This window comes from Callospermophilus lateralis, chromosome 2 (genome assembly GCF_048772815.1).
Source record: "Callospermophilus lateralis isolate mCalLat2 chromosome 2, mCalLat2.hap1, whole genome shotgun sequence".
Classification (NCBI taxonomy): Eukaryota; Metazoa; Chordata; class Mammalia; order Rodentia; family Sciuridae; genus Callospermophilus; species Callospermophilus lateralis.
In genome coordinates this window covers 165,141,934-165,157,332 of record NC_135306.1, presented here as the reverse complement: position 1 = coordinate 165,157,332, position 15,399 = coordinate 165,141,934, and the positions used below count along the sequence as shown (strand labels likewise).

The 15,399-nt window shown below is 36.4% G+C and overlaps 1 protein-coding gene across 21 annotated transcripts in view; it reads left to right on the top strand.

Annotated features, from left to right (window-relative positions):
* The window catches only part of Sox6 (SRY-box transcription factor 6), a 578,220-nt gene that overhangs the window by 500,701 nt on the left and 62,120 nt on the right, over positions 1-15,399 (top strand). For all 21 annotated transcript variants that reach the window (XM_076846924.2, XM_076846921.2, XM_076846938.2 and 18 more), the window contains one exon: positions 2,137-2,324. In XM_076846924.2, coding sequence (XP_076703039.1) covers positions 2,137-2,324 — 188 coding nt within the window. The remainder of the gene's footprint in view (positions 1-2,136; positions 2,325-15,399) is intronic.

The window sequence follows — 15,399 nt, the reverse complement described above, 5'->3', positions numbered from 1 at the left end:
ACATGCAACTATAGCCATTTATAGTTACAAACATTGTTGCTTATTTGATTTCAATAAGGTTGTGAGTTAGGTGATACATGATTATGATACTTGTCACACAGGTAAGGTAAATTGTGGTTCTTACGGGTAAAATGATTTGCCCACAACACTGTAGCTATTAATTAGCAAAGCCAGAACCAGAATCCAGGTCCCCTTACACATAACTCAGTGCTCTTTTTGTAAACTCATAGTTGAAATATTTGCTGAACTGGGCTGAGAATAAGTAAATCTTTTGATAATGAGACATAAATCTTCCTCATTGAAATTTGGGATATGAGGATCTCTACAGCAGCCTATTCTTATTTTGTGTCAGGATGACTTCTTCAGGGATTCAGAGATTTTCACCTCAAGTCAGAGAGAAGTAAATCATTTCCAGCATATGAATGTGAAGAACATCCTTTGACTGGATCTTTATTGTTGTGAGATGAGAGAAAAAATTCAACCAAAGATAAATAATAGACCTGACCTTGAAATGGCCCTCCTATAATTCACTTCTTCATTTTTTTTTGGAACACATTTGTTTACTGTACAGATAATTGTGAAGGACAGAGATGACTGTTCTTATAGTTCTATACTTAGACTTCAGCAGATGGGCTGAAGCAATAGCACCTGTAGTCTTTGTTGTCCAGATGATAATGGATAGAAATGGTCTTTTTATCAGAAAAGCCCCAAGACTAAGTATGTGTGTATGTGTGTGTGTGTGTGTGTGTGTGTGTGTGTGTGTGTGTGTGTATTTTAATGTCCTAAAAAGTAACTGATTTGTAAAATTTTCCCATTGATAGCCTTGGGATTTTTTCCAAACTCACACATATATGTACATTCACTGCACATCCAAGACACGTGATGTAAGCGTGATTGTAGTCTGGTTTCCTTTGTCCCTTCCGACTATGTGAGGTGTACACATATACACACACAAACACACATGCCCACATACATGTGCCATGAAAATGCTTAATGCCACTGGGCCTCAAGCAAGTGGACATTAAAATTTGCCACAGCAGCTGAAATCTATCCCTCATCAAATAATTGTCCTTTTAAAAAAAAAAATTTTGTTGTTGTTTCTTTAGTTGTAGTCGGACATAATACCTTTATTTTATTTTTAATGTGGTGCTGAGGATTGAACCCAGGGCCCCACACATGCTAGGCAAGTGCTCCACCACTGAGCCACAACCCCAACCCAAATAATTGCCCTTTTTTTGTGTAGGATTGGAAAACTTATTCAAAGTATTCATTTTGCTCACAGTAAAATGCAAAATATCAAAGAACATTAGTCAATTTCATTTTGAATCTTTTCCTTCTGTGTTGCATGAAATATAATAAAAGCAAATATTTACTCTCACTTTATTGGAGCCTTTGTATTTACGTGAAAACTGTTCCCACACCATCGGCTTCGCTATCTTGAGGATAGGGAGTGAAGAGCAGTGGGTACGGGGGGTGGGGTAGGGAGGGGGGCATTCTTCTCTTGGTAAATAACTGAGGCTTCGTGATGAGAAGAATGCTTCATTAGCCAGCCAGCAATTGGGGAATGGAGAGCATGGAGAGCATTCCTCCCGCCCCCTCGCTCCTGCAGTGGACACACGAACACATACACAACAGAGGTCACTAAAGTACACTTGGAGCTTCATGGATTTTTTTTGTTTCCTTCTAAAAAAGAAACAATTTTCTTATAGGGGCACGCCAAATATAATAGGGTGCCTGGATACACATTCCTGCCTTCCCACTACATTCTTCTATTCCCTATCCTCCACACCACACCACAACTCCAGAGAAAGGCCATATACAGACTGAGGATACAACTAGAAGAGGTATCTCCCCCAGTAGATACACAATTGGAATCTAGGAACCTTCGTCTGTGAGAAAGCGGGTAGCAAGAACCCATGCAGACTTGAGTGGTGGGCTGTCCTCCAAGGGCTAAAAGGGATCAGCACAGTTTGGTTGCCCTGGCTTTCTGTGTTCTATGCATAGTATTGTATAGCTTTCCCAACAAATATGCCCCTTCCTTATTCAGAAAATGCAGAATTCCACAGGAGAGTGGAGAGTAATTCTTTTTATGAGTTTATCCTCACTAGCCTTTAATAATGCATCCTGTATACACAGATATCCTGTCCAGTCTCAACTCCCCTGCCCTATTTGGAGATCAGGATACAGTGATGAAAGCCATTCAGGAGGCTCGGAAGATGCGAGAACAGATCCAGCGAGAGCAACAGCAGCAACAGCCCCATGGTGTTGATGGGAAACTGTCTTCCATGAATAATATGGGACTTAACAACTGCAGGAATGAAAAGGTAAAACTGGTTTCTCTCCTTCACTGATTCTGCTAGACCCATTGGCTTACTGTCATCTGTTTTTTCCAGATTCCCAAATATCAACCTTCAGCCCAAATTTGGGCTTCTAGCTTGAGAACTATCTTGTATTTTACTCAAATTTGTCATGTTTCCCATTTACTGCTGATTAACAAATACACAATACATGCTTTCCCACACAGTGTGGGACCTGCCTATTGATGTCTTTCTGTCACATTCTGAAATGTATCTTAAAATAAAGTATATATATTATGTTATTACAATAAAAACAGAGTATTGGCATATTAAAAAAAGAAAGCATATGTGCTCATGATTAAGGCTAATAAGATACCATAACCATTGAAATTAATATTGATTTTCCAATCACACAGGGCAAAAAACAAAACAAAGAGATTTGTAAATTCATTCACTTATCTTTTTGATTCATCAAATAATTTATTCAGTGCCTATTCTGTGATAGACTCTGTGAGTAAATCTGAAAAGTTTTTGCTCTAGGAGAGCTTATATTTGAACATGGGAACATAGACAATGATGAAATAAGAAATTAAATATGCAGGGTAATGTTAGGAGGTGAATAAATGCCATGAGAGAAACTAGAAGCAAGAGAAGGGTGGTTATTTTAGATGGAGTGGTAATGACTCTCAGAGGAAGTGACATTGATTAGAGACCTGAGTGAAGCAATAGTGACCTATGAAGAGCAAGAGGAAGGTTTTTCAGGCAACAAGAACAATAAGGATAGAAGCCAGTGTGGGCAGAGGGATGACAGGGAAGAGTCAGCAGGGGGACGCAAATAAAACGTGATAGCCCAGACAGAGCATATTAGACCTGGTGGGCCCTGGAAAGGCTTTTCATATTATCCTGAGTGTAATGGGGATCCCTAGACTGGTTATGTTCAGGATGTTGACATGATCTGATTTATATATAAGAGGATCCATCATTGTGCTTTCTGTGGGAAAACAGACTGTAGGAGGTGAAGCATGGAAACAGGCAGAGTAGCTGAGGCTATTCTAGTAGATGGGGTAAAAAATTCTGATTATCTGATAGGATAAAATATGACTATTTTTTTAAGACACAGAAATACTTTCCCAGTGCTAAATTATGAGAGTTTTTTTTTTTAAACATGAAACTATATGGGTACAAATGAGTAGCATGATGGGCAATGTCTTAGGTAACCGTTTTAGAGTAAGATCTTTAAAAAATATTTCTATTCAAACAAGACTGGGAATATAACTTATGAAGTCAGGGCCAAGAGCCTCTTCCTCATTTCAGTGCTTGCTAATTCTAGCATGTGGCAGAGTCTCCATTCATCTGAATAAAACTTGTAGTTCCTCCAATTCCTAAAAGGATTTTTAAATTTGCACATGAAAAAAAGTCAGAAGTATGTGATTCTATGTGCTGTAGGCATTTGAATACATACCCATAACCAGGGCGTTTATTTTTTAATATGTTTTCTTGTGTTTCCTTCTTATAAGATACAGTGATATGAGAGTCTGGAAATGTGGGTGTATTCGTTTCCTCAGGATACTTTGACAAATGACCACAAACTCAGTTGCTTCACACAACAGAAATGTATTTTCTCTCACTTTGGAGAAAATCCAAATGGGATTCCCAAAGTGTGTATGTGATCAAAGCCCTTACACAGATTAGGAAGTTTAGCTCTGAAAGAGTGTTGACTTCTTTCTAAAAGCTTAGTAAAGAATTTGGTTTTACCCTCAGTTACCACTGCACTGAGTTACTCATGTTGACATCATGTATATATGTTTCTCTTGTGTTCTTTTAGCATGGAGTGTGTCCCTACCCTTTTCTTGATAAACTTGAGGGCCTGTTTGCTCTTGGAGACCTCGAATAGTTCCAAGATGCATCACTTATTTGGAGCAAAGACACCCCTTTCTGGGGTGGGGGGCATACCCAGGATTAAACTCAGGAGTACTAGATCACTGGGCCACATCCTCAGCCCTATTTTGTATTTTATTTAGAGACAGGGTCTCACTGAGTTGAGCATCTTGGAACTGTGGCAGTGGGCTCATAAGGCAAAGGCCCTCTTTAAGAGATTCCTAAGTAGATGGATATGGGTAGTGTATGGCTTCAGGACTACAGAGAAAGAAGAAAGCTTCATTCATAAACATCTTCTGCCACTCTGATATCAGAGATACACAGTCATTTTTTTGACCAAAGATAGTTTTCTGCTCAGTGAAAATACCGTGAAATAATAGCAAATTCAATTTTTGTGTAAATAACTGCTTTATGACATAGGTAAGGGAAAAGTTTTGGCATGGAATACCAAGTGGAAAATTGGGTGAAAAGCAAGAGAATGGGTACATGTACTATCCCAAACCTTACAGTTTTGCCAAGTGTTAATCCTAAAATTACTTTGAGAAAAGGTCAGTGATTTTTAAAATTCATTATTTTTATTTTTATTTATTTATTTTGAAAAGAAAGTTGCATTCTTACTGAAAATTCTAATAATACAGAAAGAGGTATGATGAAAAGTTAATAATTCTCTTTATCCCATGAAGTTCCATTAATTACTCAGAAATTTTCTTTGAGTAGTAACAATCATTAGTGAGTCAGAAAATTGAAAATTTCTTGGCATAATCAAGCAAGTGTTAAGGAGTTTAAGGGAGTATATTCTCATTCAGAACAGTTGTCACTGAGTTATCATTTATACACAATGTGCTATTTGGCAAATTGATAAACCTTTCTGAACCTCAATTTCTTCATCTATAAATGAAAGTAATGATTGAAGTTATAATAAAGTAAGATATATGTGATTGTACCTAGCTTAACTCCTGCCACAGAGTAGGCACTGCCTGGACTTTTTCTCCATACCATTACCTAAATAATAAATGACCCTTGAACATATACAGCAAATTCAGTTATCCTCCCTTATCTGCAAGGGATGTGCTATGGACAATACCAAACCCCATATATACTATTTTTTCTGTGCAGACATATCTATGATGAAATTTAATGTAGAAATCAGGCACAGTAAGAGATTAACAACAGTAACCAGTCATAAAATAGAACAATGATAATAATATACTGTAATAAAAGTTATATGAATGCGCTCTCTCTGAAAATATTATACTTACCCTTCTTTTTGCAATGTTGTGAGGTGATATAATGGCTATATGATGAGATGAAATAAAGAGAAGGGTATAGGCATTTTTAGGGTCTATTTAAGGGTTACTTGAACACAAGCACTGTGTACCTGGGTAGCAGATCTAATAATGGAGATGGCTATTAAGTGACTGATAGAGAGGTAGCATTACAGCATAGCATGGATACACTGAACAAAGGAATAATTCAAGTCCTGCAATGATTCAAATCTATGATGAGATTTCAACATAGAACCCAGAATTGTGTGCAATTTAAAACTTATGAATTGTTTATTTCCAGAATTTCTTATTTAAGATTTTCACACCATGGTTGACTGCAGGTAACTAAAAATCTGGAAAGCAAAACTACAAATAAGGAGGGGATTACTGTATAGTGTATGTTTCTTTTCATCTGTAAAGATTTTCTTATACACAAACTGAAGAGGATGTTCAGTCCTTCTTGATACCCAATTTCTTCATGGTGATCAGGACATTGGGACATTGCTTAACTAATTCCTCTGATGTCCTCCTGGCCCAGATGTGTTTCCCTACCCTCCCCCGCTTTTTTTTTTTTTTTTCATAAACTTGAAGGCCTGCTTGTCCTTGTAGACCTTGAGTAGCTCCATGGCACATCTCTTATATGGGGCAAAGTTACACATACCTTTAAAATCATATCCCATATGTACTTTGTATACTTGGTGACACTATTATAATAAATACCATTAATCTCAAACAACAAAAATCTGTTTCTTGCTGTTCCATAGGCCATATGTCCAAGATCAGGCTGATGGCATGGTCAGGTTCTTGTGGGGGTCCTTTTCTTGGCTTGCCAATGGCCACCATCTCACTATATCTTCATATGAAGGTTGCCTCATCTTCTTAGGTACTAATTCCATCATCATCACCTCATCATCACCATCATCGTCCTAATCACTTCTGAAAGACCCACCTCCAATTATCATCGAATTAGGGATTAGAACTTCAACATATGGAATCTGAAAAGACAAAGAAATTCAGTCCATAGTACCAAATATTTTTGAGTTTATATCATCAATTGGTGTTGAAGTTCAAGTGTAAACACTATTAACTTCAAATTCTGCAGATTAATTTTAAGTATTTCTCATTGACTGTTCTTAAATCATTTGGGAGGAAGAAGTCTTAAGATTAGAAATGATATAACATTATTTTGCTTTGGAAGACATGGAACAAAGATGAGGAATTAGGTTAGCATTGAAAAGATCCAAATTAGACCTAAAATTTATGCTGAATATTACTGAGCCCCTGAAAGTAAATTGCAGAGTAGTTTCTCCAGAACCAAGAAATCCTGGGAGTCATTGACTCAGTAGATAACTGTACTGGGCTTGATTTTAGGAAACTAGAAAAGTTCATTATATTAAGGGATATTGTGATCCTGAGCCTCCCTTCACACATTCTCCCTCCTGAATAATGTCACTGTTCTGGACATACATTTTGTGATTCTGTAGGTTTTGTTTAGTATGCATAGTGTAGACATCAATCCTTCCTTATTAGGTTAGTTGTGGTTAGAAGAATAAATTAAGAACATTACTCTAGGACCCCTGTGATGGTATCTTTGGATCTCTTATGATTAAAATACCCATCTTAATTCATGAGATTCCATGGGGGCACTGTGTCTTTTCCTGAGAATTAGATTTTCTTTTGAGTCAAAAGAATAAGTATATGACGTGCAATAAAGACTAGAAAATGGATTGTGACAAATTCAGTTTGTCTTCAAAATTGGCCACCTTGGAACTATTATCTCAGTTTCCTTAAATGTAAAGACCCATAAATTAGATTTATGAATTTGTTTTTTGTAATCCATAATAAGTTTTAGATAGTTTTGTAGTGTGGCTGTCATAAAGCCTCATAATTTATTAAGCTTACTTCTCTCTATTACAAAGTAATGTGGACATTCTTTACAAGAGAATGTGACCCACATTTGGGTTCCCTGGGAAGCAGGCCATGAGATGGACATTAGTGGCAGGCTTGTTTGGGAGTGCTTTGGGGGTTTCCACCTGTAGCAGGGAGATGACCAAAGCAGGACTGGGCAGAGAGAGAGTTTCTGCTTTGGTAAAGTCTCAACTAAGACCTCACCTCGGGCAACCCTTTGGCCATTCAGAATTGTCTCAATGGGGTGAGAGGGTGAGCTTTTGTATACTTGTTTCAGCCAGTGCTTGGATGAGAGCTACCCTGGGAAGAGGACATGACCTTGGGTGAGGCAACTGTCTTCAGTTAAGGCAATGCCAAAGAGGGCCGACAGCTGAGGGCTAGCTACCAAGAACAGACGGAATAAATCTTCCAGTTCTGAAGGGGGATCTGGGCAGTTCATTGCATTGACCACTGTTGCAAGTTACATTTGGTAACATGAGATATGTATGAGACAGATTTGTACCGTATCATCAATGTGGGCTGACATTTACTACCCAGGCACAGGAAGGCTGTGTCTTTATACCACATATAGGCTCACTTATGTGTCCACATATATACATAATTACCCATGGTGTGTTTCACTTTATTGGGCAAATTCTTGTTTGGGCACTTCAAAATAAAACATTGTTGACTTGATCGGCCAGAACGGCACCAATGGAGTTGTTCTGGTTGGCTGTGTTATGAGATATTTAGGGTCTGTTAAATATATAGATTGTGGGGACAATAGACTGTAACAGCGCCTTAGGAGCTGTTATGCTCCATCATTTTAATATAACCCCTGTGTATGTCCTGCCAGCAGAAGTCTGAGTTACTGCCCTGGTTTTAGCTTTCTGCACCAACACCACCAGCCTTCTCCATCCCTAAGTATCAGTGCAATTAGATCATATGATATGTTAATTGCTTACCAAATTTTGTTGTTTTGACATCTTTCTATAGAGAATATTTTAGTTGTGACAATACATAGCAGAATATTAATCAGCTGCTTCTAAATGTCCTCAGAGCTAAGCTAAGGGCATCTAGATAAAAAGAGAGGGTGAGATAGGGTTGGGCCTTCTTAGTTAACTGATCTGATTGAAGTGTGTTTTGTATCTTTTCTGACCTTGATATTTGAATGCTGACTCTGCAATTGGTTAGAGCAACTTTCTTGTATAAGTATTATGTGCCAGCAGGTTACATACCAATTGCAGCTGTTCATAAATAGGCAGATGACCCATGTATATCCATGTGGCCTGAGCTGCTATTCCCCTCATCTTCTGAGAATTGCTTGAGAAAATGCTTGACATCACTAGATTTCAAAATGAACTATTGTGGACACAACTATCACACTTTACCTGTTGCCCAAGTATATGGGTGCAATTAAACTATAGAGAGGAAGAATTGGAAAGAACATCACATTTGATCTGGTGCAATTGCTTCCACTTACATTTGGGAAAACTGAGATCTATTGAAAGAAAATGACTTACCTACAGTTACAGTGGATTCATGACAGAGAAGGAATTAAATCTCAGCATTCTTAATTTCTACATAATGGTATTTCCATTTATAGAACAGTATTAAATTCCATGATATCTTTAAACCTGTTATCTATGAATGTAGTTTTTACATTGGTGATTTTTAACCTTTCATGGAATGAAGCAAGGAATAAGCACAGGCTGTGAAGCAGGAAAGTGCTAAGTTCCCTGCTTTCTATATCCTTGTCATTTCTGCACATTTTTCACTTTTTGTCTGGATAGGCATTCTTCCCTGCCATGATGTACCCAGGTTCTGGCTCTGGAAAGATAATTGTCAGGAAACAGAAGGTTGAATGATGCCCATACAGACAAAGGAACAAAGGAAGAGTCTAGGTCAGGAGCAGCAGGAAAATGAGAGGTCATCTAGTAGATTAAAGAGAACATGGATTCTCCTGTAATCCCAGTGGCTTTGAAGGCTGAGGCAGGAGGTTCACAAGTTCAAAGCCAACTTCAGCAAAAGTGAGATGCTAAGCAATTCAGTGAGACCCTCTCCCTAAATAAAATACAAAATAGAGCTGGGGATGTGGCTCAGTGGTCGAGTGCCCCTGAGTTCTATCACCAGTACTCAAAAAAAAAAAAAAAAAAAAAAGAGAAAGAGAGAGGAAGAACATGGATTTTGAAGTTGATCAATTTGGGTCTCAGTTCTCCCTGGGCTCTTTTTTTACTTGTTACCTGAGTGAATTACCCAACCTGTCTGAGTTCAATGACCATATCTATAAAATGGAGGTAATTATCCTTTCCTTGAAGGGTTGTTCTAAGGAAAAGTTATATACAGTGTACATGCCTTGCCCAAGAGATGCTCAACTAACATAAATTTGTTTCTTACTTTACTTTATCATCTGTCCAGTGACAAATAGGCCAACTTGTTCTTTAGAACCACAATATTGTTAAGACAGAGGTAAGGCTAGTAAAATGGTAACACACAGTTTCATACAAAGCCAACATATGTGTTTTTCTTTTTCATTCTTAGAGTATCTTGTATATATTAGCTACCTGCTAGGATATGGCATATGGTAATAATGTTTAAATATGATTATGTTAAAGTGCTAGGGAGCCTTTGTCCCTACTAATTTAATGTATTATTTAATATAATTCCACAAAAACATAATCCAGTGTGATTTTTTAAAAATACTTAAAACCTGATGCTTGTTAACAACATGTATTTATCATGCCAAAATGGTATTTTTTCAATCAAGTAAAATAGGAAAATGATTATTCAATCATTGCAAAACATTGTAAACTTGTTCTTATTTAGTCGAAAAGCTGTTGTTCAGTTTTTACAAGTGTAGATTCTTGCTCCTCACCCATATTTATCAAATATCAGAATAGTGCATCAGTATTATACTGATGTAACACTGCCCCCTTTTATTAGAAGAGAAAAACATACTGGATATCTTCAGCTTCTCATCGTCAATTGCCATAGATCCTTGTTATTTATACAATTGATTCAGATATTCATTGTTGCATGACAGGATAAGTTTAGACGGAAGATCAATATAGCTGTACAACAATAAATGAAAGGGGCTTGTGAGCAAATTATTTAGCAACGTGTGTTTGGAATGAATGAGCTCTTTATACAGCTCACAGACTAGTGAGCTTTTGTTGTTTTCAAAGATATACATAGTACTAATTAATCAGGGTTATCATTTTTATGAGCAGTTGACAAACATGTTCACTTGCAGTGCTTATCTATGTCAGTCTCTTTCCAAGATGACAATAATGGGTGTTGTGAGGAATGTGGAGCATATTAGAAGTTGTACAGCAAGGGACAAATTCTAATTTTAATCATCCTCATTTGCAAATCAGAGCAGTAGTCAGTTTTAACAATCTGTGTAGTACTTGACAAGGCAGATTTTTGTAGTGCTTCTATGCTTCAAAACTATTATTACATATATTATCTCTCTTAAAGCTTTCCAAATCCAGGGATGTAGGTAGGATTGCTATTCCTGTTTCACAGATGAGGAAACCAAGACCAGCTCTTGATCATTTCACTCCAGCATTCCCTCTCTCCATCATCTCATTTGTCCCCTACAACTCTATGAGATTGATAGAGCAATTTTACTTAAAATCTAAGCCAAGAAACACATCTGAGTTCCAAACATCAATTTTAATGAAGTGAATGTTAAAATCATGAGCTAAAGAAGTCTACCTAGACATATGTGCTTCCTTCATATTTCTTCGAAATGAATAGCTATGCTTATACTTGTGATAGTGTTTTTCTAAAAGAACATACACAGATCAAAAATGCTATAAAGTTAGGAAAAAAGCAATGTAAGTTTTATTAATTTTGGATTTTGCATTTGAACCAATAATATTGGGCAGCTATGCTGTGTAGTCTGTGGGCTCCTGGCTGAATGTAATCATTAAGTTCTTTTTATTTCTGTTGTCAGGGCTACTTGATTGGTTGCCTAGCTACTAGTTTAAGGCCTAATTCATTAAAAAAAAAAAAAAAAAAAAACTTGTTTGGCTCTTTTCTTCTTTGCATTTTAAACGGAAAGAATGCTAAGAATTTATACAGGTTAACAAGGTTCAAGATACTTTTTAAGGATAGAGGTAGGGGTGGGCGCAAACATGAAAGTTTTAGGCGTTTTTGTTGTGTGTGTTTGCTTGAGATAGGATCTCTCTGTGTTGCCCAGGCTGACCTTCAACTTGTGATTCTCTTGCTTCAGCCTCTAGAGTAGTTGGGGTTACAGGCATGTACCACCACATCCAGTCTAAAATTTTAAGTTTTGTTTACAAGTGTTTTGAGTCAAATGCCATATCCAGTTAATATATCTCCTTCTCCTGGATCTAATTTTTTCATCTTTCTAAACAATTGTTTTCAACATTCTTGGTCTTAAAAATTATTTAAGTCCCTAAACAGTTTTGATTTATGTGGTATATATCTAGCAATATTTATCATTGCATATACTAGATATTAAAACTGAAAATAAGAGGATTTGTTTTAAATAACAATAATAGATCCATTAGATATTGATATAGATAATATCATTGAATATTCACTATATATTTCAAAATAATAAAACAAAAGGATAGCTTTGTTTTACTTTATTAATTTTTTGGTTCCAGGGATTGAGCCCAGGAGTGCTTAACCACTCATCTACATCCGCAGCTCTTTTTTTTTTTTTTTTTTTTTTTTTTTTTTTTTTTTTTTAATTTTGAGACAGGCTTTTGCTGAGTTCCTTAGGGCTTCACTAAATTTCTGAGGTTGGCCTCAAACTTGTGATCCTCCCGCTTCAGCCTCCTGAATTGCTGGGATTATAGGCATGTGACACCATGGCCAGCATTTTGTTTTACATTTAAAAAATCGTTTTATTGTTTGGCTTATTAGAAAACAGCTAGAATCTTGTATCTGCTTTGGTGTTCTAATTTTATCATTGTCATTTAGCTTCATAGTACCATTTTACACTCAAGAAAGAAAAGGAATGAAAGGGCAAATGATGTCTCAGTATTATTGTGATAATAGTTTTGGTTTAGTGGAAGCTTTCAAAGTGTATTTAGACTATTGAGGGGCCTTCTTTGAATATGTGCTGTTCTAGATCATACCATATATATATACCTGCATTAATATGTTAATTGCATTCTCCTTAATTTAAAAAAGTCTTCACTGTTCAAACATTGTTATGTTTAGAAATAACTAGAGGTTTTATTCTACTTGAAGTAAGGAAAAAAGCAATTAATAATTGCCTTATGAAAAACAAATTTTGAGTGGTTTGAGGTGATACCTGTAGTATAAAAACAATAAAAACATGAAAACTAAATAGGCGAGATAGTGGGAAAGAAAAATTAATGGCAGAAAAATAAGGTAAATATTGTAAAGGTTAAAGGCACAAAAGTTCTTGTCATTCATATTTGCTTAATTGCTAACAGGGGGGGTCACAGACTTGATTGTGAGCTTCCTGGTAACCAAGTTAAATGGAAATATATTACAATATCAGCAGTATTTCTACTGCATATAGAAAATAGCTTCTCAAGAGAAACCTGGATTTTCTCCTATGAGTCCTCATAAAACTTGAGACATACGTGAGAATGTTCCTCAGTATTCAGTTGGAGAACTACAATAATTTTGCAGGGCTGTTTCTTAACAAAGCTTTTACCTATCTTTTGGATCAGTTTTTACTTAGCTTTTTTTTTTTTTTTTTTTTTTTTTTTTGGCCTTAGGTTAGGTAATGTGGCTGATACTGCATTTTTTTATGCTCTATCCCATGGAGATTTTTTTTTTCAATTTCATTCCATTTTTTTATTGCGTATTTACTACACATTGAACATATGTAGTGGAAAGTTCATCAATGTTCAATCCTGGCTTTATCACTTATTAAGTTAATATCTCAGCCTCAGTTTCCATATATGTAAAAATGTCAGGATTTGAGAGCTAAATGTTACTGTATCCAACCTCCTACTAAATTATATCATATACATATTAGGCATTTAATTAAATGTTTCCTCCCTTCCTTCCGCTTTCTTCCTTTCTTCGATCTCCCTTCTTCCCCCCCCCTCTGCTTCTTCCTTTCCTTCCTACTTTCTCCCATCCACTTGATTATGGTTATCCTAGAAATAGTCATAGTTTCTAAGCACAGGGATTGTTGTGATTATGTGATAGAGTAAACCATATGAGGAGTCTTGTCCCATACTGACACATAATTGGTTGAAAGTTGGGTTAAAACAGATCTTTGCCAGGGATACTGTAAACTTTATCTTTTTAAATGATTGTGAGCCACTGAAGATGTCTGTGGATCAGGCACATTTAATATGAAATACATTTTAAGAAGAATCCAAGTACTGATCTGGGGAGACCCTTAGAGAGGCGTGAAAGAGTAAAAAGACCATGTGTTTTAGACTCAGAGTAACCTGGATTTCAGTTTTTGCCTCTGTGACTTGCTAACTCTGTGACCTTGCTGAGCCTAGGGGTGATTGTCTGTGATTAATTATACTTAGTCCCTTAGCTGTTGGAGGATTAATCAACAAACTGTAGCCTGTTCCCTTCTCATTTGTAGGATTTCCAAGACCTTTTCTGTAGGTAGAACTGTATTTTAAATTTATTGTTTTTGTTCTTTTGTTTTGTTGTTGTTGTTGTTTTGGTACTGGTGATTGAACCCAGGTGTGCTGAACCACTGAGCCATATCCTCTGCCCATTTTATATTCTTTATATTGAGATACAATCTTTCTAATTTGCTTAGGGCCTCACTAAATTACCGAGGCTGGCCTTGAACTCACAATCCTCCTGCCTCAGATTCCCAGGCTGCTGGGATTACAGGCATGTGCCCTATCACCTGGTTTCCATTTGAAATTTATTTAAACCCACTTTAGACCTTTTTGCATTCCTACCCTTGCTGAGCACAGAACCTGTAAACTTTTCTAGTAGGTACACAAAGTATATATATCACAAACTTAGTATCAAATAACTTAACACTGTATTGTTCCACATAAAGAAATTGATAAATTATTCATGAAAAACGGTCAACCTCCAAATTAGGTCGATTCCTATTAGGTGGACTTTAGAATCCACTTGATGTTGCAAACAATTTTTAAATATTTAAGTTGCAAGGAAAAAATCAGCATACATGTTGTTAGGAATTTCCAGTTTTTTTAAAATAAACATCAAAGAAAAAATATATAGTTATGATTATCATCAAAACAAAATATTAGGCCTGAAGTGTTTTTGAAGATAAGACTAAGACTGTTTAAATGACAAATCATATTTTTAAAGCCCAATAAAACTTGAACATTTAAAGTTGGATTCAGTTTTAAATACAACCTTCTGAAGGCTGAGTAGATTCTAAACTATTTTCCTGTTTTCACTCAGCCCCTTGAGATAATACAAACGGCTCCTAAGTCTAACAAAATCTAAATTTTGATCTTTAGACTTCTCAGAAAACCATAAGCTTCCACTTGAAAATCTGCTGTTTTACTGCCTATCCATCTTTGAACAGTAGATTTGCCTGGATTCCCTGTGCTAGGAGGAAGGTGCTCCCTTCAAAGCTTGGTGAACTTTCTTCAGATTTCAATGTCTCATTTCATGGGTGTTGGCTTCCATAGGTTCTGAAGATTTTCCTCTGGGATTTTTGCCCTGAGAACTAGGAACCTAATGTCTGATCTGTCCATAAATTTCTGGGGGACTCTGCAAAAATGTCTTAATCAGTTTCTTTCCTTACAGAATCATAGGTTGACTGCATTTTCCCTAGTCCAGTAATGATAGATCTTTTCCTCACAGAGGTATAAATTAGGAACCTTTTCATTTTTATGGAAGTAAAAACGTGTAAGTTTAGCATTTTCTCACAGAAACACCATTACCCAGCACTTCTTTAAGCCATCACACTATAAGAATGGTTACCTTAGAACTAAAAGTCTTTCCAGATCATTTTGTAGAGCCCCTCATTTTATAGATGAGGAAACTGAAGCAGAGAGACATGTAGCAATTGTTTACATCCAACTATAAGGTATTCATGAGACTGGGACCAGACCCCCATCTTCCTGGCATGCCATCCTATGTGCTTTCCATAT